Consider the following 22,044-nt stretch of genomic DNA (forward strand, 5'->3'; position numbering starts at 1 on the left):
ACTCTTTGCCTGTGGGTTTGACTTTTGTCAGCTTGGTGTCACTGTGACGCTTGCTGAGTGGGTGCCTGCCTGTTTTCTCTGTGCTTCCTGGGGACTGAAGGTTGTTGCAGTGAAGCTGCTAGAGGATAACTGTGGCAGCTGAAGGACCAGTTCAGGACAAAAAGGGAAGGACTGATTATTCAATTTCACAACATGCATCTTACTCCAGAACCGTAAGGATTTACTGCATTCACCCAGCAATTCCCTAAACCAACAGCAGGGTCTGCAATCCCAGCAGTACCTTTGTTACTAATTCTCAGTTCCCCTACACATGCACCTGCTCTGCAAGAGCAAGATTTGTTCACTTTTTTACAGCTTCTTGTTTGATGTCTAAACACTTCTGGGGCACAGTTGCTCTTTAGGTTTGCATAAGAGGTGACAAATGATACAAAAAAGATGTGGCAATGGAGTCCCATTGCTTGTTTAGTCTGTCAGCAGACTATTAGTCCATTGGAAATATTAATTAAAATGGATTTTATAAAGCTTTTGAGAAGAGGGTGTTTCATGGACTCTTGTCAGATATTTCATTAAAATCCAAACAGCTTATCTTTTGTTTTATTTTAAAATATATGCTTACCAAACATTAATATTGATAATGCAGTACCATAAGCAATCTACTTCTTTATTGAGCATGGATGTATTACTGGGGTTATTAGATGGCTTTCAGTTAATAAATATTTGGTGCTGTGTTTTATCGTCACCGGATATACTTACCTAGTTTGGGGGGAAAAAATCATTTTAACACCTTTTTTTTTCTTATGTGCAATTTCCCCCAAAATGTAGTTGTTTCCCTTTTAATCTCAAAGGGTGAAATGGACTATTGCTATTAACGTAACCTTGTGTGTCATGAGTTGTTTCCACATTCCGAAAAGCTTATATGGATCAGTTCATATTCTAGATGATGAATAGTAACAATTATGTGACTGGACACATACCAAATGGTTTAATTGTTATTTGTTGGAATCTTTCTACAATCACCACGTTGTAGATACGATACTCTTATATTGGAGGTCTTTTTCACCTTGATGCTTCTGAATACCTGAGGTTTAATGTTTCAGACTTGGTAATCAGCTGACAATGAGCTCCTTATGTTTTACCCTGCTTCAGTGTTGGAGCTAATGACTTGTAAATGCTAGGGTAGAGACCATTCATTATGAAGAGTGCCTTCATAGCCAAAAATGTCTGTCAGGTATATCAGCTTTGGAATCCTTCAAAAAAGAAAGTGTTTTGCTCCTTCTGTCATTTTAATATCTTAATAAGGCATTTGGCTTGGTTTAGGTGGAAGGGATGAAGCATTAGTATATGTTGTGTCTTTTTCATATAAAAAAAACTTAATGCCGTAGAATAATGGTATAAAGGTTGTTTGGGAAAAGTTTTTAAAATTGGATATGTTAGGCCTTCTTTTTAAGTTTCATACACTGGAAAACAAGAGTTTTTCTCCATAAACATCAGAAAAATATAGACTGCTTTTTTCTGGCATTTCCCTTTTACCATTGTCTGCCTATACTCGCTTAATCAACTTTAAACTTTGGCCTCCCAAGGAGAAAGCACAACTGCTAAATGATTCCTCATACTTTTTACATTTAACCGTTTTATATGTTATGTATGCAGTTGAAGGGCACAATATAGGTCTGGAGGGTAGTACAGGGAAAATAACGTTTCTAATTTTAAATTTCAGGATTAATAAAATGTCTGGATAGTACACTGCAGGAACTTCTATCTCATTCACTTTGTGAATGATGGTTATTAATTTCCTATATAACTCTTAATATCCACAAGATGTAAATGTGTTTGGATAGCATCTCTTACAGGGATAGTGTTTATTTGACAGTGTATCTATATAAAAGTTATATCAACAAGCTAGTAAGTATGGTTTCATTTTGTGTTGTGTATGTGCTTAGCAGCTTGTTGTCAGCCAATTTCATGGCTTCCTCAAATAATCCATCTCAAGCAGGCTGAAAAAAAACCCACCTGCATTCATGGAATATATAAAGGATACCAAGGTAAAAAGGAAAACTGGGAATGAGTTATCAAAATTTAGTTGTTTTCATGTAATGTGGACTCAGCTGCTTAGCTTTTAATTAAAAGTTTCTCTTTTTGTGGAGACATGTGTGTGTGATTGTTGCTTACACCTTGTTTGTATCTTGAAGATGCATTGTGACCTGATAATTAAAACGAAGCTACAATTGTGATGTTGGTGTTCCTCATGCTTTTCCTTAGCTCTTTTGAGGAGGAGATGTTCTTTTATTAATTAAACAGTTCTGGCTTTTGGCAAGAAGTTGCCTCTAAGCTCTTGTCCTGTTTGTGAGACATTTAAGAAGAGAGTTCATTTCCCAATATTCACGTTCTAAGACTCCATCTTCTATAGACTTAAGGAATTGCTGCCTGAGAAGCTAAAACTCTGGTGGATCTAAAGATTTACTAGAGCTTTACAAACCTAACGTGGCCTGCCGTGGTACAAGATACCGTTATTGCTAGGAAAGAGCATAATGACAGAGACCTGATTGAGAAAGCTCCCAGTTAGTTCCCCAACAGCTCAACTAGACAGTGAAGTAAGAAAAGTGCTTGAGCTTATGTTCCCTGGAGTTGTTACTTGAATAGCATTAGCTTTTGTGCCTTGATTGTCATCAACTGTGTATTTGTCTTGAGCAAAAATCAGATTTATCACCAAAAATTGAACTGTACTATGAATGAGGAACTGACTGCTCCTTTTCTAACTCTGACATTGCTAAGTTACTGTCCATCAAAAACATCAGTTTCATTTATCCTCAATTTAGTATTTTTTGCAGATTATCAATTACATTTCCCAAGGATAGGAAAGAAATGTACCAGAGCAGTAATTCTCTGTTGAAAAGATAGTAGCTGTGAGTTAAAGCTAGAAGTAACTTTTTCTCTATTTGATTTTAGGGACGCAGAGAGGCTTGAAGAGTTTTACACCAAGAACCAACAGCTCAGAGAGCAGCAAAAAGCACTTCATGACACGATCAAAGTTTTAGAAGACAGGTGAATTTGTGGTTTCTGGCTTTCAAGTTTGTTGTGTTTCGTTTTGTTCTTAGAGTCCTTTTCTAATACAATCCAAATAATATGTTTTAAAGAAAAGTGTATAATTCAGAGTTTTCTGACTGATTTATATTTGTGTTATTTTGTTATTTGCTGAGTGCTAGCATGCTTAGTGTGCAGTAAAGATAATAGAAGTTAAATAGGTCAGCTTGGGAGGTAGAAGGTAGCCATTTTAAAGCATCTACTTTTACAAAAAGGGATGTGAAAGTAAGTATAAGGTCAATCAAACATCTAAATTGAAAAAATCAAACATCTAAATTGAAAACTGCTGGATAGGACAAGATCCCTCAGAAAAAATACAAAAAGTAAAGGCAAACTATACAATACACTTCAAAACTCATGAAATAGATAACTAGGAAATCTTTCAGATTTGGGGGCCTTTTTTCATCTGTCTTTTTTTATGTAACTTTAAGCACCCGTTCTGTCTCTTGTCTTCTCTCAGACTCAGCCATCCTGATTGCCTTTTGACCCTGTTATGCTTTTCCCTTATTTGGCCCAGTTTAATCTGATATTCTCCAAAAAAGATCCGAAGACCAATAGATAATGACAGTGCATTTTTCATCTTTTAAAAACTTGTAGCTGTTTCAGAATTTGTGTGTTAAATTTGCTATTAATAGACTTTCAGAAGCTTGAATGTATAAAATGGCTTAATTCAAGGAGAGAATATTGTTTATTACACAGACAGTCAGAAAATCGAGCGTGGAGAGGTGTTCCGTATTTTACTCTTCCGATAATTCCACAGTATTAAATTACTCTTCAACCGAGATGCTGTTTACCTCTTCAGTTGCAGAACTGGAAACTTTAGCTACTTTATTTGTACTTCGTGGGCTATCAGTGGATACGCAATGGAACACTGAACAGTGGAGCTAAGATACCGATTGTTTAATATCTGGCAGGCAAAAGGCATTCTGTTTTTCGCTTTTGTAATACTGTTAGTTCATCATTGTGTAAAAGAAAGAAATATACTTTCAGTTTTCTGTGAAATGAACACACATTTCCTAGCATAAATAAATGTATCAGGTAAAATGGACTAATTAAAGTCCTTTTCTGCCCATTGGCATGCTTTAAGCACCAGGTCTAAACCATGAGAGGCAGTGGAGGCAATGGCTCACGTGCTGATTGGATGAGCCACTCAATATTTGTGTCTAGTTATTCGCTACCTAGATAAAGGATTTTACATTCACTTGTTATTCGTTGCAGACTGAACTTGTCTTTTTAATTTGACTTCTTTGCTTTCTGGCAAATACATATCTTTCTAAGGCGTAAATCTTAGATAAAGCAATAATTATAGTTTTTTAAATTGTATATATGCTGGAGTATCGTTGAAATGTCTGTTGCAAGTTCAACAAGGAATTTATTTGCTTATTTGTATTTGTTTGAATGAACTACTCTTATAAGTGAAGTAGGAAAGATCATTTGTATTTGACAGAATGCTTATTAAAACCCCTTACAAAGGCTTTCAGTGGCAGCGTGTAACATGCTCCACCTAAGTAAGATATACAGGTTGTTTAAGAAGTATCTGGTACTGGCAGTCATTTGTGCAAGGTATTGTACATGTAGTATCAGGTCATTCAGAAATCTCAAGGTATTGCTGTGTCAGTGTATGTTAGTGATGTTCTGCATAGTTTTCAGAAACTTTCTGATTTTCATTGTTCAACAAGCCAGTTAACTGTTGATGATCTGCTTCACGTATGTCAATATTTTCATAACAGACGGACTTTCTCTTAATTCTCTTGTAGATTAAGGGCAGGATTATGTGATCGCTGTGCTGTAACTGAAGAACATATGAGAAAGAAACAGCAAGAGTTTGAAAATATCCGGCAGCAGAATCTTAAACTTATCACTGAGCTTAGTGAGTTTTATCCATGCGTCTGAAGACAAAATTTTGTAAACTAATGCTTCATGAATTTCTGTGAAGCCACGAGAGAATCCCATCACACCATGCAGCTGGTAGCCAGTTCATTTTGAAATAAGGAGCTCATGCATATGGGAGAGGAAAAAGTAAACTGTTTGTTGTAGTAAACATCTGTGTAAGGTTCTAGATGACAAGAAGGCAGGACACATCAAATCTTTTCATGAAGAGAATTTGGAAAGTATTCCTTGTATAAAGTGGTAAATAGTGCAGGACAGGATTTAAAGTATGTTAATAATCTCTTTATTAGTAATTAATTATTTTGTAGTGCTGAGTCAAGTTGCCTCACCGTTCAAAAACGAGCATGGAATGCAGTGAGACTTAAAATGTGGGAGGTGACAGGCACAAATTGGCGTTTCAGTTTTGATTAAAATACAGAAATACTAAATTCTGTGTTAATATAGACTATATCAGTTTGTCAGGACTTTTAATTTTGGATATTTATATCAAGAATATTCAGAATTCTTGTGTTTAATGATGACAACAACAGACAGAGTACAGCCAGCCTTTGAATTAAGCTCTGGGCCTTAAAAATCGGGATGAGACCTCTGTGGGGTACAAATCCTCCTGACCACTGTCTGACAGAATGTAAGACTTCTGTGGACATTGGATCAAGGTCTGTGACCTTTTACACGCGTTGCTTCAGCCAAACAAAAAAATCAGTAAAGAATAATCCAGAGGTGAAATATACAACAAAAAACTCAGAACAAGAAAGTGAACATTAAAATGAACAGAAAAGGTGGGAGCTGTCATTCCACTAATTTGAGACATTATGGGAAAAAGGCTGAAGGTGACAGAGTAAGTGTCTGAATTGAACACAGAATAAGTTGGAGATTAAGAAAAATAAAATCATAGTTTTCTGACTAACCTCTCGTTACTATTAAATTCCAAAATATTTAAGTGATTTTGTAATAATAGTTTTTTCTCCCTCTCCAACTAGCTAGTTGTTTCTGTGGCTAAAAATAGATGCTAATTATTTTATTCTTCATATTCTACCTTCTCCCTAATGAAGCCTAGAGCTCTGAGCAATTCACGCATCTTTACAGCCCAGTCTCACCTAAAAGCACATGGACAGAAGTGATTAATGATTGAATAGAATTAATATTGTATTCCAATAGTTGTGATACCTTTGACTTTTTTAACAAACAATTTATAACTTTTTTAATGACTAACTTGAAAATTAATTTGAGTAAACCGCAGGATGCAGGGGGTTTGTGGTTTTAGAATTGATTCTGCTTTCTTAAAGGACCTGGCAAAATCAAATATAACATGCTCTTACCATGTGTGCACTGATTTTTTTTTCTTTTTTTAATATAAATTGCAGTGAATGAAAAAAACAACTTACAGGATGAAAATAAAAAGATAACTGAACAATTCCAGCAATTGCAGAAGCAGTTGGAGTAAGTTGGGAGGTGTTTTTGTTTTTCCATTCCTCAATAACAACTTCTGGGAATATAAATGTCAGTTTTTAATTCCTTAAAACCTGAGTTTGCTCTTCATAGATTGTCCAGTGATGGTCTACTGCCACTTTGAATTAAAAACAGAAAACTAGCATCTTGCTATTGTGCAGAATTTTTACTGTTTTTACTCTTTTTACTGTTGCATAGGTTTTTTTGGGAAGGGTAACAGATAAATTTGTCACAAATTCTGTTTTGATGATTGTTTTAAATGATTCTGGTCTTCGTGCATAGTGTAAAGCCTTGCTTCTCATTCTTTTATTGCTCTGTAGGTGCTTTGCCACTTCTTTCTTCCTAGGGTGAGACTTTAGAAAACTAATTTATCCAGTAATCAAGCATTCCTAGGATTTTTCAATACGTTTTTGAAATAAACTTACAGTAATTTTACAATTAGAAAAGAAACCACAGTAAATTTTGAAAGAAACCCATAAAAATAATGAGCAACAAATTAACTGTCAAATTCTAATCTAATCTGATAACAAGAATTTGCCACGTAGTAGGGTGGTTATTGTACAAATATGTTCCACGATGTAAGGCGGAGGTAGGATTTGTTTCTTGTATAGCTATGGTCTGACATCACCTGAAATCTATCTTAATTTTGGATATCTGGAAGCAGTCGCATACTCTGAGATGGGGGAGATGGCAGTTTGATCTGTGAGGCTTTTTCTGCATATAATTTTTTCTTGTCTTCATCCGAAAGCATGCTTGATACGGGAGTAAGCACATTCAGTTCAAGATGCTTACAGTTCTCTTCCTGAGTATTTCTCATTTGCTCTCCCATCTTTTGCACCTTAATCATCCTTTTTTTTCTGTATGCATTTTGTCCTGTCGAAATCACATATTTCATACCACTAGGATTACTCCTTTTCAATACCAGTTAGTAATAAATTTCTATATGCCTTCCACTGTGTAATTGCTGTTCTATAATGGGTCTCTTATGTAGCCTGACAGCAGTTAGGAAGTTATGTTAGCAAACTTAATTGACACTGGACAAAGTCATGCAAGTTTATTACCTTGAGCCCCAGTGTTGCAATTTAACGTCCAGTAACCATCTTGTGGTTTGGTTTCCTACGTTGGCCACTGTAGGAAAGTTGAGAATTATGAACGTAACACTAAGTTATTTGCTCAGTATGCCAAATATTTATTTAAATGAGTGCAGAGTTGTGCAGGTTACCAATGATTAACAAGGACAGTCCTGCTGCTCTTAACATATCCACTGCATTTAGTTGTTTCAGTTGATTTACAGTGATGTTGCTTTATTTAGAATGAACAATTCTGATCAATGTAACATCATCACATAGGAGTAAGGTAACAGATTTTCTCCAGTACGTGTCATCAAGTAAGACTGCAAACATCTAGCTTCTTTCATTATGAAGGTTTACTATTTTAGAAAAAAAATCCGAGTGTCCCTTATAAATGAGAAATAAACCAAATTTTAGAAGAATTATACTATCCAACCCTTTATCAGATTAGAATTTTGTCTTCCGTGGTTGAAAACAGCATGGAAGTTTCTTCAAAAATCTGTTACAGGATCCCAGATAAATGTTTCGGTAATTTAGAAATGATTTAATGAGTACTTATAATCTGTAGCATATATGACAGCTTCTTCCTTTGGTTGTTTGTTGTTTGTAGTGGTATTTAGGAAATACCCATATAGCATAGAATAAATGGTTAGCATAGAAGAAAGATGCAGAAAAATATATTTCTAGCAGGCAAATTTTTCATGCAAGGCCATATGTGCTAGTACTTTAAACTAGAACCCTAGTGACTAACTTGCATTTGCAAGATACCTGAATAAATACTTGTTCTACTGTTTATTTTGCTTTGTTTTTTAAAATATTTTCAGTAGATGGTTCAGCTTTACAATTGTAGTTTCTGTATAAACACTCTGGAAAAGAGGAACTATAAAAACACGTGTTAGGGTTCATCAAGATTTCAGAGAAGCAAATAAACGCATCTGTGTTTTTCATTAAATATTCAAAGCTAGTCATAGTAAAAAGCCTAACTTCACACACGTTCTTTTAACTGAAGCCAGACAGTATTCCACATTTTTCTATCACGTTATTAACTTATTCTGTATAAGATACTGTGGCTTGCTTTAATGCAAGAAGTATATTCTATTCATATTTCCTTCTCTTATCTTAAATGCAAAACCTTACATCCTTCTCTTTATAGTTAGGAAATTATCTTTTGGCCCATGTTTTCTCTTGAGAGTTGTAAGGAAAAATGCTACTAAAGAAAGATGGCAAAGCAGGCCAAGTTAGATTTCCTTATGTTTTTCTTTTTACTGCCTGTTCCATTCCTCGTTATCACCACCGTATGACAGGAGCAACATTCTTCCTAAACAAACTGCGTGTAACTTAATGAAATAAATACTTTTCTTTTTACATCCTTGCTCTCTCTGTAAATCTAGGTTTTGACGAGAAAAGACATAGTCATTTGTTACACTAATTTCTATTTACTGACTCTTCAGTATACTGTTAAATATGACACACAGGAAAATATAGTTCATGATTCATGTCATGTTTTCACTTTTCAGTGTTTTTTACGCTCTTCTGTAGAAAGCCTGTGAGGTAAATAAGAGGTAACATCAAATGATCTGGAGAGGGATTGCTTTTAATATAGTTCTATTCATTACTGTTTAAAAGTGTCTAAAAGCTTTTGTTTTGTATTTGGCAGTTATTATTCTGGAAGAACACAGGGGCTTCCATCCTGGAAAAGACCTAGTAGTCCATCAGCTCCAATTTTTTTTTTTCGTTGAAGTGGCACATGCTTCAGAGAAGAAGCTGGAAACTTCACAGTTCCTTGTTTCTAGGAGAAAGTCTTCCATAACGCAGTAGTTAGATGTTGACTTCATCTGTGAAGAACAAGGGTTTTATACCGTTCTCAGGCTTGATGAAGCAATTGTGAATTATTTGTTAGATGTATCTGAAAGCTTGGTATTACTTTTTAATATTGTGATGTTATTGAGATGGCTGTATTTTCCAAATTGTTGCTTTCTTAAAACATAAGATTGATTGTCCTACTTGCTACAACTAAAGCTCTTCATCTTGCTGACTTGAGGTTTTATTTGACCTCTTAATTTTGTCTCCAGGGAGCAAAAGCAACAAGCAGTTGAATTAGAAGAAGGTGTCATTCCCGATTCTCCAGTTCTGACTTCTTCATTTTCAGTGGTTAATCGGATGAGAAGGAAAAGAGAGCATAGGCATATCCGATACACAGAACATACACATCCAGATTTTGAACTTCTTGAAAGTAACAGTGGTAATTGTTTTTTGGTTTTTTTTTTTTAATTTTAAAGATCTTTTTTTAAGAAAGGGCTATAGGAAAAAATGACATATAAATGTGATTGCAAGAAGGAAAACTAAAAAAAAAAGCCTTGCTAATTGTGTTTTGTGTGTGTGGTTTGTTTTTTTTTTTTTTTATTTCTTTTTGGCTTCTTTGCATTTATGCTATAATATATGAGCCAGTGGAAAAATGGCTTTAACAGTAACTGTTATGCCAGCGATATGTTTAAAGCTTGTCTTAACCTCCTACTTAACCATTCCCTCCTCTATTCATCACTCACGTATACATGCAAATATGAGAGTTTTCCAACCCCCATCTCTTCTGCAACTACAGACAAAAAATATGCTCAGGTTTGACTTGTGTGCACACCTTTATCACCACCTAGTGGAGACTGAAATATATCTTGACACATTCAGCCTTTATCTTGCAATCAAAGTGGTACTACTGAAACTGATAGGTATCTTAATTCTAGCACCTGCATGTTTCTTTCTCTAGTTCTGATACGGTGTTTGCATTCATTTTGTGTCCTTTAGTACTGTGCACGTTTAATGTAATCCAAACTTAGTTCTGTATGTCATAGAAATAGCTGTAATGCACTTTAACCATAAGAAATATTTTTATGAAATAAGGGACTTTTTGGTTGTATTTAATGAAATACCGGAAATAGGATAAATAATCCAGGTGCTCTTACCATGTTAGTTTATTTCTTGTGGAATAAAAAATATCTTTTAAAAGTACATTTGATTAAATGAAAATGCAAGACTTGACTAAAAGTTTCTTTCCAAAAATGAAAAAGCACAATTGTGGGGTGAAGAGGGTAGATTATTTAAACCCTTTATTTTACACATTTAATTTTGGTTCTGTAAATAATTTTCTTTGCTTCCTAAATATATCTATTTCCATTCTCTGAATAAAAAAAAAAACACTTGAGCTACTAAAACAAACCAAAGTAAAATACCTAAGAAAGAGGCTATAAGTACCTATCACACAATATATAATGGTTATGCGAAGCTGTTGGTGTCCACCTGGAAAGGACTACACAGCATAAAGAAGATTGGTTGTTTCAGATATCAGGCTTTTCACTTGTTTATTATTTTAACTGAGGCAGAAAATTATCCTCTTAGGTAGTTTACTCTTTAATCTGTAGTCTTGCTGCCATATCAAGAGGTAAATTGTAGACTGAATATTTACCGTATGTGCAGTTAGTATAGAAAATAATGTAATTGCATGCCAGTATTATTTTGTGGCTGAAAATGACTGGCTGGGAATATACCTGCAAGAGAAAGGATTGACGTGAAAGATTTGTGAACAACTTGTCATAGTGATACCTCAAAACAAAAACAGCTAGATGTGCTTAGGTTACTGCTGGGTCTATTGACATACTAAAATTCATGTTCAAGTGTTTTTAAGATCAGGATCAGGGTCGATGTCTGAGCATAATTATAACAGAAGGCTATCTCATTTCACCCTGTGAAAATGTTTATGCATCCTCTTCTAGAGTTTGGAAAAATTCCAGCGTGTTCCACTCAAGCGAACAGTCACCATGGAGAGGAGGTACTAGTGGCAGACACCTGTGATCCTCAGCTGTCCCCTGTGCCAAGTAAGTGTATTATTACCTTTAGTTTTCTTTATTTTCAAAATAAAGACAAGATACAGTAAAATGAGGAGTCGTCATCTGTTGAGATTCAATTCATCATCTGTCTATTTGAACTAAGAAGCTAGAAAAGGAAATTATCTTTAATAGCAGAATTTCTGCTGAAATGTATATCCTGTAAAATTATATAATCTAGTGGCCTAGCATCAGGACTTAAAGCCAAGAAATATAAAGAAGCCCAGTGCAGCTTTTACTACTGACTTCTTATATCTTGGGTTACTCATCCAATTGTCTTACGTCTGATTTTCCCGCTGTAAAGTAGAAGAAAAATATTCTTAGAGTTTACTGTCTGAAGTCAGTATGTAACATTTAAAAGTGCTTCTGTTGGTTATTCCATCTTTTGCAATTGTGAATTGATACTGCTGTCTTAAGTCTTTCTTCAGAAACAGTTCTTTGAAAGTTTATATAAAATTTCAAAGACTTCCTATGCTCTTGATTTTTCTGTGAAGTTTTTGACTATAAGTGACAGCATTTTGGAATTATTCGTGCAGGTCAGGGCTGTAGTGACTGTAGTTCTTGTAGTTCTCCATCATATCACTTCTCCCCAGTTTAATAAACTGAATGATGTTAAACCTCTAAAAGGGAAGAAACTCATCTCTCTCCACTTTCCTAATAAAAAAGTTAGAAGAATAATTCTAAGTGTTATCTAGGAAATCTGCAATGCAATTGATTCACTGTACATATATGCTGTCACACTTCCACATGCTGTTCTCAGACTACTTGTGCCCTGGATTGGGAGTTTGAAAAGCAACTTTTACTTTGATTTGTCTTGGTATGTTAATTTTGGGGAGCTGTATCCAAATAGAAAGCCTCTCTGATGAAACAGCTCTTCATTATTGTCAGAAATCCTTCTTTTGTCTCTCTTTTCCCCTCACCACTTTCGGATTTGACTTTATATGGAGCAGGTCAACCCATTTCCATCATTACCAGATTTTAATTTGGGGTCTTTTTAGTTCTGAGTTTGTATTATCTATATGAGTGGAGTAAACTATTAAAATGTGTGTATAGCTCATTAAGTGAACTTTTTTCTACCCACAAAGATAAGCAGAGGGTTGGAGGCTATCCTGTTCCAAGACCATCTTTTAACTTGGCTGCAGTTGTGGCAGAAACAATTGGACTTGCTATTCAAGAAGAATCTGTAAGTAATATTCCCAAATTTCTCACATGACCGCTTTTTATGCCAGTTGTTTTGGAAAGCGATTTTTTGCTCTTTTGCTTCAAAATTCTGCAAAAGTATTCAGAGTACAAATAATCTCCCTCTGGTCTGCTTTTGCTCACCTATTACAGAATTGCTCGTGCAAAAAAAGGAACAACTGTGCTGACCTGCCCAAAGGGAGGGGAATTCCTGCTTTATGAATGTCTTTTGAGTTTGACTAAGTGAACTAAATCTTACATCTGCCAACCTCTATTTGTGCATTAATACAAGTTTAAGACACTAAAAAGAATTATCTGGTGATGAGACAGTTTAGTGACTTAGATTATTTGATGTTTTTGCTTGGTTGTTACAGTGAAGATGGTAGTATGCGTACTACGCAGATTTTTCTTATAAATAGAGGAAAATTTTTGTCTATGTGTGCATTTGAATGAAAAAACTTTTAACTTTCCATAAGTCATCTTTAAAAGTTGCTGGTGAAAATTTCATCTCTTCTTTAAATGTTGTTATTTTCAGAGCTTTGAATGGTTCAATTTGAATAGGACTTTAGAGTTCTTATGTGCAAGCCTAGCATAATTTTTAATTCTAATAGCTTCTCACATTTCCCTCCTTTGTTTTCCTTCATCGCTTGCAAGGAGTCCCAGAGTGTACTGAGTCCTCCTACCACTAATACTGTTATGAACCAGGATCCAGAGAGTTTGCAGTCTGAAGATTTAAGAAAACAGCCAGCTTCTGAATCAACAAATGATGACAACAGTTTAGGGTGTGTTTCTGCTTGGTTATATTAATATTGTTTTAAACAGGCTTACATGGACTTCTGTATTTAGTAGAATTTAAAGCTTTAAAGCCGTTTATTTTAAAGATAAAGACATGGAAAAAATATTTTCTTATGATAAGAGCTTCTTTCAAATAAATAACTAAATAGCATTAGAAGAAAAGGAACTATAAAATTGCAAAAGTATGGATGTTTTCTTCTCTCTCAAACTTTTGATATGGGCTTTTGATAAACATTCTCCCTCCCTCATTGATTTCCTGTTATTGAGAGGTATTTTCTGTGGCCCCTAAACCTTAGAGTAAGTGGTCTGGGGTGAGAAAATGAATGAAAAACTTTTCTTCTGCTAACAAGATGTCATGTCATTGGGCTGTTGCTCTTCCTACCCTCTTCAGGGTGCTGTGGACTAAACTGGATTTGTTTAGCACCCATTTGTCCTCTTGAAGGACATGAGACTAATTGAAGTGTGTGTTGGATTGTCTCTCATTGAGCACTAATCAAAAACAGAGTATCTGAAAGAAACTTGAAAGTTTTTGCTTCATTTGCAGAAGGTTAGAGAATCTGTTATCGTGGTGATAAGATCTATACAGAAGCCTATCGAGGTTTCTGTATCAACCTTTCCTGCTTTCTTCCATATGACTGCACTGAAAGGTGGGAAGCCCTTTGGTAGGAGAGATTCCTAGGTGGGCTTAATTCTGTCCTTGGTTCTCAGTTGAATGTGGAATAGAATTTGACACCATACTAAAATAAAAGACTACGTTTGTCTTTGCCTGCCTCTTACGGCTGCTCTTGCAACAGTACTCCTAGACCAAAAGTTTCCCTTTTCTTTTTCCTTCAGTTTTAAGTTAACACTAGCAGCTCTGACAGCTTTAACGTGTATCACTGTTAGGAAATTTCTGTTTTTTGCATAACCCCTTTTCTCCCTCCTCCAACTCCCTGTGTATACCAAAAAAATATTTCGTCTCTCTCTGTATTCAGTCTTTCAGAGCCATCTCAGAACTCTCCACCAGGTGTTGACTGGGATTCTCAGGTAGCTTCTCCCGTTTTTGGAGCTTCTAGCAGTATGAAGAGCAACTCAAGTACAAGTCATGCCCCTTGTATTTTAGATTCAGGATTGAAGCCTAATCTCAAAACCATCCCCTTCAACAATCCTTCCAGTTCGCGATCTCTTAATAAAAGTAGATCAAAATCTGAAGATGTTGCTTTTGTTGCACCACTTAATCTCGGAACTGAAATCAACTCAGTTATCAGCCAGGCCTCTGTCAATAGGCAAGTGGTTGTGAAAAAGAATACTAATGAGGCTGGACCCTGTGTTGGAAACGCTTGCACAGCTAAAAGTGAGGTGATCAGGAATGATTTCTTACTCATACACCATAAGCAGCTAGAAGGCAGGTGTGCTAAGAGAAAGAAAGCTGAAGATGAGCATACAACTAGTGAAAAAACATCCTTCAACAAAGAGAACTCTATGCCTTTCCGAGCAGACATTCAGCTTGTTAATGGAGAACATACAGTTGATAAACCCTTGGATCTGTCTGATCGCTTCTCTGGAGTTCGTTGCCAAGAGAAAAAACAAGGAAGTGAGGAAACCTGTAAAAATAGACTGAAACAGGTGACTCTGCATGATGTTTTTGCACAGCTGGGGAAGCCCATTTCTCAGGGTTCACCATCCATTCAAAATGCCAACAGTGACGGTTGTTTGTTTGGCAGAGATTTACAAGAGGAAGCCTATGTACAAGAGGCAATGCTGGGAAAAACATTCCCAGATAACAAAAACCAGATCCAAATGAAAGAAGAAGTCCCTCCCTTCAAAATTGCACCACTGCTAAACACCGTAGAGACAGAGCATCTTTTTGATGATATGAAGGTATGTTTTTCTGATTCCTGCCCCCCGCTTCCTCTTTGGAATGTTCTTTTTAAGTGTTCAGAAATGGTAAAATTGCAATATATTGTTAGGTTGCCAGTGGCCATGTACCAAGTAGAAAGAAGACAAGGACAGGACATGGGGAGTCTGAACCAGCATCTGTACTTCAGCCAAACCCTTGTAGACTATCAAAAAATAAGGCACTACAAAATGAACAAGGTAACTTTATGAGAATGTTCACTCCCCACCCACCAGCCTATGCTATGGCTGAATAGAATTTTTCATATCTCCTTTTCTTCCACAATAATCGCTTTCTCTGTTTTCCTTCCAAATTAATCCCATGTTATGCAGGACTTTTCAAAATCACCTCCAGGTTTTTGATTTGTATTATAATTTATTGTATTTCATTACGCTTTTCTTCAGTAGCGTCTTCCTCGTATTTTTTTTTTCCACTTTACAATAAATATATCGTTGGCTTTCAGCCAAACAGTAAATTCAGCAGGCTTGCTGAAACTTGTTCTTTCTGGTTTATTTATCATTGCTATTACTGTACGCAGTGGCTTACTGCTCTATATGAATAGTAGAGATTGAAACAATCTCAGGAAGTTTGAGTTCATACTGTCTACATCAAATGGTTGAAACTGTACTTAAGTGTAAAGTTAAGCCATGTTGTTAATATTTGTTATGATTCCTGATGATCTTTTAAAGAAATTTCTGCCCTTACTGGTAATGGACAGGTTCTGCCAAATAATCCCCTTAACAGGAGTTATATCTTCTTTATTGTAAGTGATCCTATTCCTAACATTTTAATTTTTCCAACTGAGATTGCAGAATCACTGCTTCTGTACTCCTTAGCTCAGCTGTTACGCTGTATCCTTCATTTAGAAATGCCTGGAATTTAAAAAAAAATCTGTTAGCCATTCATATTGTCATGTAGCTAGGAAGCTAAACATCTGCTTCACAAATAATTCTAGTCATCTCTGGAACAATGACCAGGAGTGTCTTTAGTACTTTAACTAACTTTTGTGTTCTTACTGATCTTCCATCCAGGTTTAATGTTAGCTCATTTACATAGCACAGGTATTTTTACTGCAAGAATATTTATTTACCTCCTTCAAACACATAGGAGCTATGTGCTCCCCAAATGTGATTTTAAAAACTTATTATTGTTACTCATTGTTTCTGAATCTTGAGATAAAATATGATTTATACCAGATCAGTATGCTTATCATTTGAGAATAATCAATCCTTAAAACAAAGATTGAATTGATTTTTAAAAAAAAAAAAAAAAGAGAGACTTATAATTTAGATGCTGTTGGATGCTATTGATAGAGTTTGATTCTGATTATTTGTCTTTTTTGTCATATTCTCTACATCCAGACCTTAAAGATAAATCTTCTTTAGAAAACCTTCAGTGGAGCATAGATCCAGGAGCTGACCTTTCACAATACAAAATGGATATCACCGTGATTGATACAAAGGTAAAGTACTTTTTCTGTAACAAGTCCACATGCTCCTCAGTATTGAGAGAGAGGAAAAAAACCAAAAAAGTAGTATTATGAACTTTATTCTAGGCAGACCAAAACGACCACTTTCTAACAAAAATCTGAATTCAGCTCACTTGATATATGGTTTCACTCCTAAAATATTTGTTTGTACATAGTGCTGTAAGTTATCTTAAAGTGTTCCAACCTTCTTGTCATATTTGATAAACTTTGCCAGCAGAGACTAAATATAAAACTGTTTTGTTTTTTTTTTTTTAAGACAAATAAATGTTCCAAATCTGATATTTTTTCCTGTGAAAAATGTTCACTGTGGTATCACTTAATGTTAAACAGTGGAGGATATGTAAGTTTGACTATTATCTTTCTTTGATTTGCATGCAGCTTGACTATTAGCAAGAACAGGGTTGCTGAGAATTTTCCTGAGCTGTATTTGTTTTGTCTTGTTTAAGGGATATCCTAAAATATACTGACTTGAGAATGACTGTTTCTTAATTTCTGTTTATTTCATGGATACTTTTTCTCTTTGAAGGTTTTCATGTTAAATTCTACAAGGAATTTCTTGCTTATCAAGTAATGTAGTTTACCAAATACGTGCTTCACATTTCAATTTCAAATCAAGTTATTCTGTTACCTAGTTTGTGCATCTTTATCATGCAAATATTACTGCAGAAAAAATATCAGGGAAAGCGTCTAAGAAGTTGCAATAACTGTCATGAAAGGGTTTTCAGATATACAGCATGACACTGAGTACCTCGGTTACATCTGAGTGCAATTATCATGTTTGCTTTGTTTATTCAGGATGGTTCTCAGTCAAGGACTGGAGGGGAAGGTGTTGATATGGATTATACATATGTTAGTGAAAGTGTGCTAGTAAAAACAAAAAACCAAGAGCAAAATCAGGAAAGCAGTCCAGGTAAGAATTTTTTGTTTTTTTCCCTCTTCCATTTGCTTTTTTGGAAGAGGAAAGAATAATATGTAGTGTTTTCCTCTGTGTATATAGATAGTAGAAAATTTTTGCGTTATAAAGCACTGATGTGTTTTTGCAGATTACAACGATTACCCAGTCTGTTTCCTAGTAGAATCAGTGGCTTTTTTTTTTTCATCTGAGATAGGATTTGTTCTGAGACATCCTAGTACCTTTCCTTTTACGTTACTTAAGTTGTTAAATATTTCCCATATTTTACTTCTGTTCTCATCTGCAACAAACATGCTTACAGGGCAAACAAATCTGGAAATTTGCTGTGTAATCATATCAGACTTCCTGTGCAAAGACTAATTTCATTTTTAATGAGAGATAAATAAACTAGTACATTTAAGATGAATCCAGATGTGTTTATAGCACATTGAATGTATGGTATGTGGTGATGTATGGCTGCAGGGCAGTGACTTTTAAGGGGTGGTGGGGGTGGGGGGTTGGGGGGTTTTTTTGTTTGTTTTGTGATCAAGTTGCTACTACTGAAAAAACATTACCATAGTTTATGTTCTACCCAAAGAAAGTATTTCCTTGTGCTTGGATATCTCCATAGTTACAATAACAAAATTTTGTAGTATTAAGGTTAAAGATACAGCAAAGTGATTTAGCAATTAATGAAAGTTTACCAATGGAATCAAGGTATCTTTGTGAAAAATAAGTAAGCATTATGCACGTTTAAAATACTGATGAAAGCACACAAAAACATAAACGTATTGACAAAGTTAAGTTAACCAGTACTGGAGCTGGAAGTAGGCATTCGTTCTTTAGATAGACATTCAATCAAAATATATAAAAGCATTATTTTCTTGACCTAAATTCTTGGGACGTTAATTGGGATATTTATTACGGATTCGTTTGTTTGGCTGTTTTTTTTTTTTTTAATAGGAGCAGAAAAAAAAATGAACGATACCTTAACCGAAATGTTTGATCGGACAAGCCATGAAGAATATGAATCCTGCCTAGCAGAAGATAGTCCGTCTGCATCTGATGAAAAAGAAATTCTTCATGATGACGAGCAAGATAAAGAAATAGCAGCAGCAAGCAAGAAACTAAAGAGTGGGATATTTTTTGTCTTTATTAGTTAGGTCAAACTACAAGAGTCGATTTGAAATCAAGCTTGGTTCTCTAGGATCAAATACGCCACATGAACCATGAGCTCGTTTTTCAAAAGTTCATGGGGGAATTCATTTGTTGCAAGGAAATAATGTAAACCAATTTAAAACGTATTTTAGGAATTCATTTATATAGCCACCACACAAATATGGGAGGTGTGATGGTGTTAATATAAGGGCTGTACAGCAGGATGACTCTTAAAGGAGACACCAGTTTTTGGTTGGAGATTATGGCTGTGCGTTGTTTACTTCCTCTCTTTGATTTCTTAATGTTACGTATTTTAAGCAACCTTTCCTTTGCTATTCTGCTCATCTTTCTTCTTTACTTGTCTTATTGCTGTCTTCCTGCTTCTCCAGTTATGCTTTTTGGTCTCTGGTTCATCCAATTCTATATTATTTTTAGTATCTGTTTGAATTTTCTGCCTCAGAGCAGACTGTACATGTCATCTTTGTATTTCTTAATAGCTGGCTAATCATTTTATAGACACATCTCCAGGCAGTTTGTTAACCTTATGTGACTTGTATTTTTTTTCTGCATATACATTTACAGAACATGAGGATAAACAAGATAAGACCAAACAGAAAGCTTTTGTGGAACCCTACTTCAAAAGCGATGAAAGGTAATTTAGTAAGGCTCTTTTTTTTTTTTTTTTCTTCTCCCCGTAGAGAATTTTTTCTTCCATAAAATAAGCCTATTTATAGGTACCTTATTCGAAGCTGTAGGTGTACAGGTAGCAAACCTAGTTAGTTAGATAAAAGCTCGGGTAGGAAAAAACCCTATAAACAGTTTGAGACGCATGTCCATCACATTAGCTAAAAAAGAGAGATCGCTACTTTAGCTTTTTCTAACTTCAGTTAATGCAGTATTTTGTAATCCATGCTGTTTCTTATAGTCATGTGGTCATGCACAAGTTTAAAATCAAAGATGCTATGGGGTACTTGTCCAAATGAAAACGTTTCTTCACCTCTTTCTTTTTTGCCCCTGCTTCTAGGCAATAAATCAGGAATATTTAATAACTGTACCTCTTAGTGCTGTGTCTGTTGCCTTTCTGTATAGTCATCATTAGTAATGTGAATCTTCATTTCATAATGATATTAAACCCTCCTTTTTTTTTTTTTTTTTAACCTCAGCCGGTGTTCTCTTTGTAGAGGAAAAAGGATTTTTCTAGTGCAGTTTTGAAAAAGAAAACAGTTGAAAACAGTCTGTTGGACCCCCAACATAACATTCCTCTTTCAGAAATCATTGCAAGAACTTGTGTTCCAAGCAAAATAAATTTATAAATTAAAAAAGATATATTTTTGAGTAAATTAGATGCAATAATTACTTTAGCCCTATGAAAAGCCATCAGAATCTGAGACAAACATCTGTATACAATGTCACATTATATTAAAAAAAATCCTGGAAGTTTTGCTTATAAAAATAGTCTCGTTCGGATGTGAAATGGAGAATGGCTGAATATTGCAAGCATTTTGGTTTTTGTTTTCTTTTTCCTTTTCTTAAGACCCTCCTTTATTGTATTCTAAAAAATGTCTAGACTTGTAAAGAAAATAGATCTACTATCAAGTGAAAATATTTTTGCTTTTCAGAAAGAATACTGTGTTAGATTTTCCTCATATTGAGGTCATTCGAAAGAAAGAAGAAAGAAGAAAATTGCTGGGCCATACTTGTAAGGAATGTGAAATAGTGAGTAGTGCTCTAAATTTTGGTCGGTCTTGCATTTTAACTCTGCTGCTATCAAAGTTCTAAAATGCTGTTGAAATTAGGAATATGGCTGCATCATCATCAGTATGTACAGTAGCAGAGAAGTGAGTGCTGTTTACTAAGTTTTTTAACTGTAGTAACTAACTTAGAATGTCCTGAATTTTTTTTTTTTACGTCTGTTTGAAGATAGAAACTTCTGACATCATGGATCCAATAAGATTTTTATTATTAAAAATAGATATTAGCTAGTCAAAAGAATGATTTACAAGCCTCTAAACATTAGTTTAAATGCTTTACTGAAATTTACAGCTGCTGAATTAGGAAAGGTTTTTTTTCTTTTGTCTTCTCCAGCCATCCTAAGCAGTACAAGTATTGGTCCTGTATGTCTTGATTTTTTTTTTTTTCTTGTTTTCTGGGGTGTCTGTAGTTTCAGATAGCTGTGCTGGCATAGAGGCCAATGAGTATATATTTGCCAATGCATACAAAAATATTTACAGGTTTTTAAAAAAAAGTATGGGATTTTAGGTTTTGAATTACAATTTTCCCTTTTATTACCTCAGCAAGTCTTTCCTCTTTTTTCAAATTACTAAACTGCTTTCAGATCCTTTGTACAGATATAAAATATTGAGACGATTACATATGTAATAAGAACATGTTTAATTTGGTTATTAATAGACTTTCAGCCTGGAGTTAATTAGGCTATGATCTAATATATTATGACATTCCAGAAGTGTGGATTAATGACTGAATAATGGATTCTCTCTGGAGTCTTTTCACTTAATTTCCATACCTATTTAGAATGAACATTTTTCTTAGTCTCCTGCTATTTGTTTTATAGTTAAGTCACATTTAGTTAGCTGAAGACATTTATTAGAATGTGTTTTGAACAAAAACATGTTCCTGAAAATGGCCTTGATAAAACTCATTAAATGCAAATAATTAAGTTTTACAGTCAACTATAAATACCATTTTCAAAAATATGTTTAATTTAGAGAGTTTGAAAGAAAACGGGATTAAAAACATACTTCAGTCTATTTCTTGGGTCAAGTGCTATCTGTGAACTATTTTAATTTCCTGTCTCTGGTAGCTATAGATCTTCTCTCAGCAAATCCAGTTCTTGTCACTTTCTGGCAAGTTAATTAGAGTTGTAACCATGGTATTTGGAAACATTTATAGCCTCTGTTTTACAGTACTAGATTTCCGCATTAAGCTTTAGAAAAGATAGACCGTTCAAGACAAACGTCTCGGAATGTATGGAATGGTTGGCTGTATCATTGCACCATGAGAAAACTAGCTTTGAATGAAGTGCTTATGGAAAAGGGGAGTATTAGACAAAGCATAAATGATGTTTAAAACATCTTGGCTTACTTATTAGCCATATGGTTTTGAAAAGTCTCCAAAGTCTGAGGAAATATTCAGGGAGTGGATAGAAATCAGTAAATTGTTTCTGGCCAGGTGCTGCAAGCAGTATATTTTGGATGTAGGGGGAGTTACTTTTCATTGAGAAGAGCGAGAGATTTGACTTTTGTACCTGCTCAGCAAAATGATCCTGAAGT

General features: G+C 34.9%; 1 protein-coding gene across 9 annotated transcripts in view; it reads left to right on the plus strand.

The window, feature by feature from the left end:
* Nucleotides 1–22,044, plus strand: part of RBBP8 (RB binding protein 8, endonuclease) — a 43,999-nt gene that overhangs the window by 15,767 nt on the left and 6,188 nt on the right. For all 9 annotated transcript variants that reach the window (XM_068932336.1, XM_068932340.1, XM_068932342.1 and 6 more), the window contains exons 5-18: nucleotides 2,947–3,042; nucleotides 4,839–4,951; nucleotides 6,336–6,411; nucleotides 9,563–9,732; nucleotides 11,255–11,356; nucleotides 12,451–12,548; nucleotides 13,199–13,326; nucleotides 14,314–15,199; nucleotides 15,289–15,415; nucleotides 16,577–16,677; nucleotides 17,500–17,614; nucleotides 18,560–18,730; nucleotides 19,337–19,406; nucleotides 20,374–20,470. In XM_068932336.1, coding sequence (XP_068788437.1) covers nucleotides 2,947–3,042; nucleotides 4,839–4,951; nucleotides 6,336–6,411; nucleotides 9,563–9,732; nucleotides 11,255–11,356; nucleotides 12,451–12,548; nucleotides 13,199–13,326; nucleotides 14,314–15,199; nucleotides 15,289–15,415; nucleotides 16,577–16,677; nucleotides 17,500–17,614; nucleotides 18,560–18,730; nucleotides 19,337–19,406; nucleotides 20,374–20,470 — 2,350 coding nt within the window. The remainder of the gene's footprint in view (nucleotides 1–2,946; nucleotides 3,043–4,838; nucleotides 4,952–6,335; nucleotides 6,412–9,562; nucleotides 9,733–11,254; nucleotides 11,357–12,450; nucleotides 12,549–13,198; nucleotides 13,327–14,313; nucleotides 15,200–15,288; nucleotides 15,416–16,576; nucleotides 16,678–17,499; nucleotides 17,615–18,559; nucleotides 18,731–19,336; nucleotides 19,407–20,373; nucleotides 20,471–22,044) is intronic.

This window comes from Struthio camelus, chromosome 2, assembly GCF_040807025.1.
Source record: "Struthio camelus isolate bStrCam1 chromosome 2, bStrCam1.hap1, whole genome shotgun sequence".
Lineage (NCBI taxonomy): Eukaryota > Metazoa > Chordata > Aves > Struthioniformes > Struthionidae > Struthio > Struthio camelus.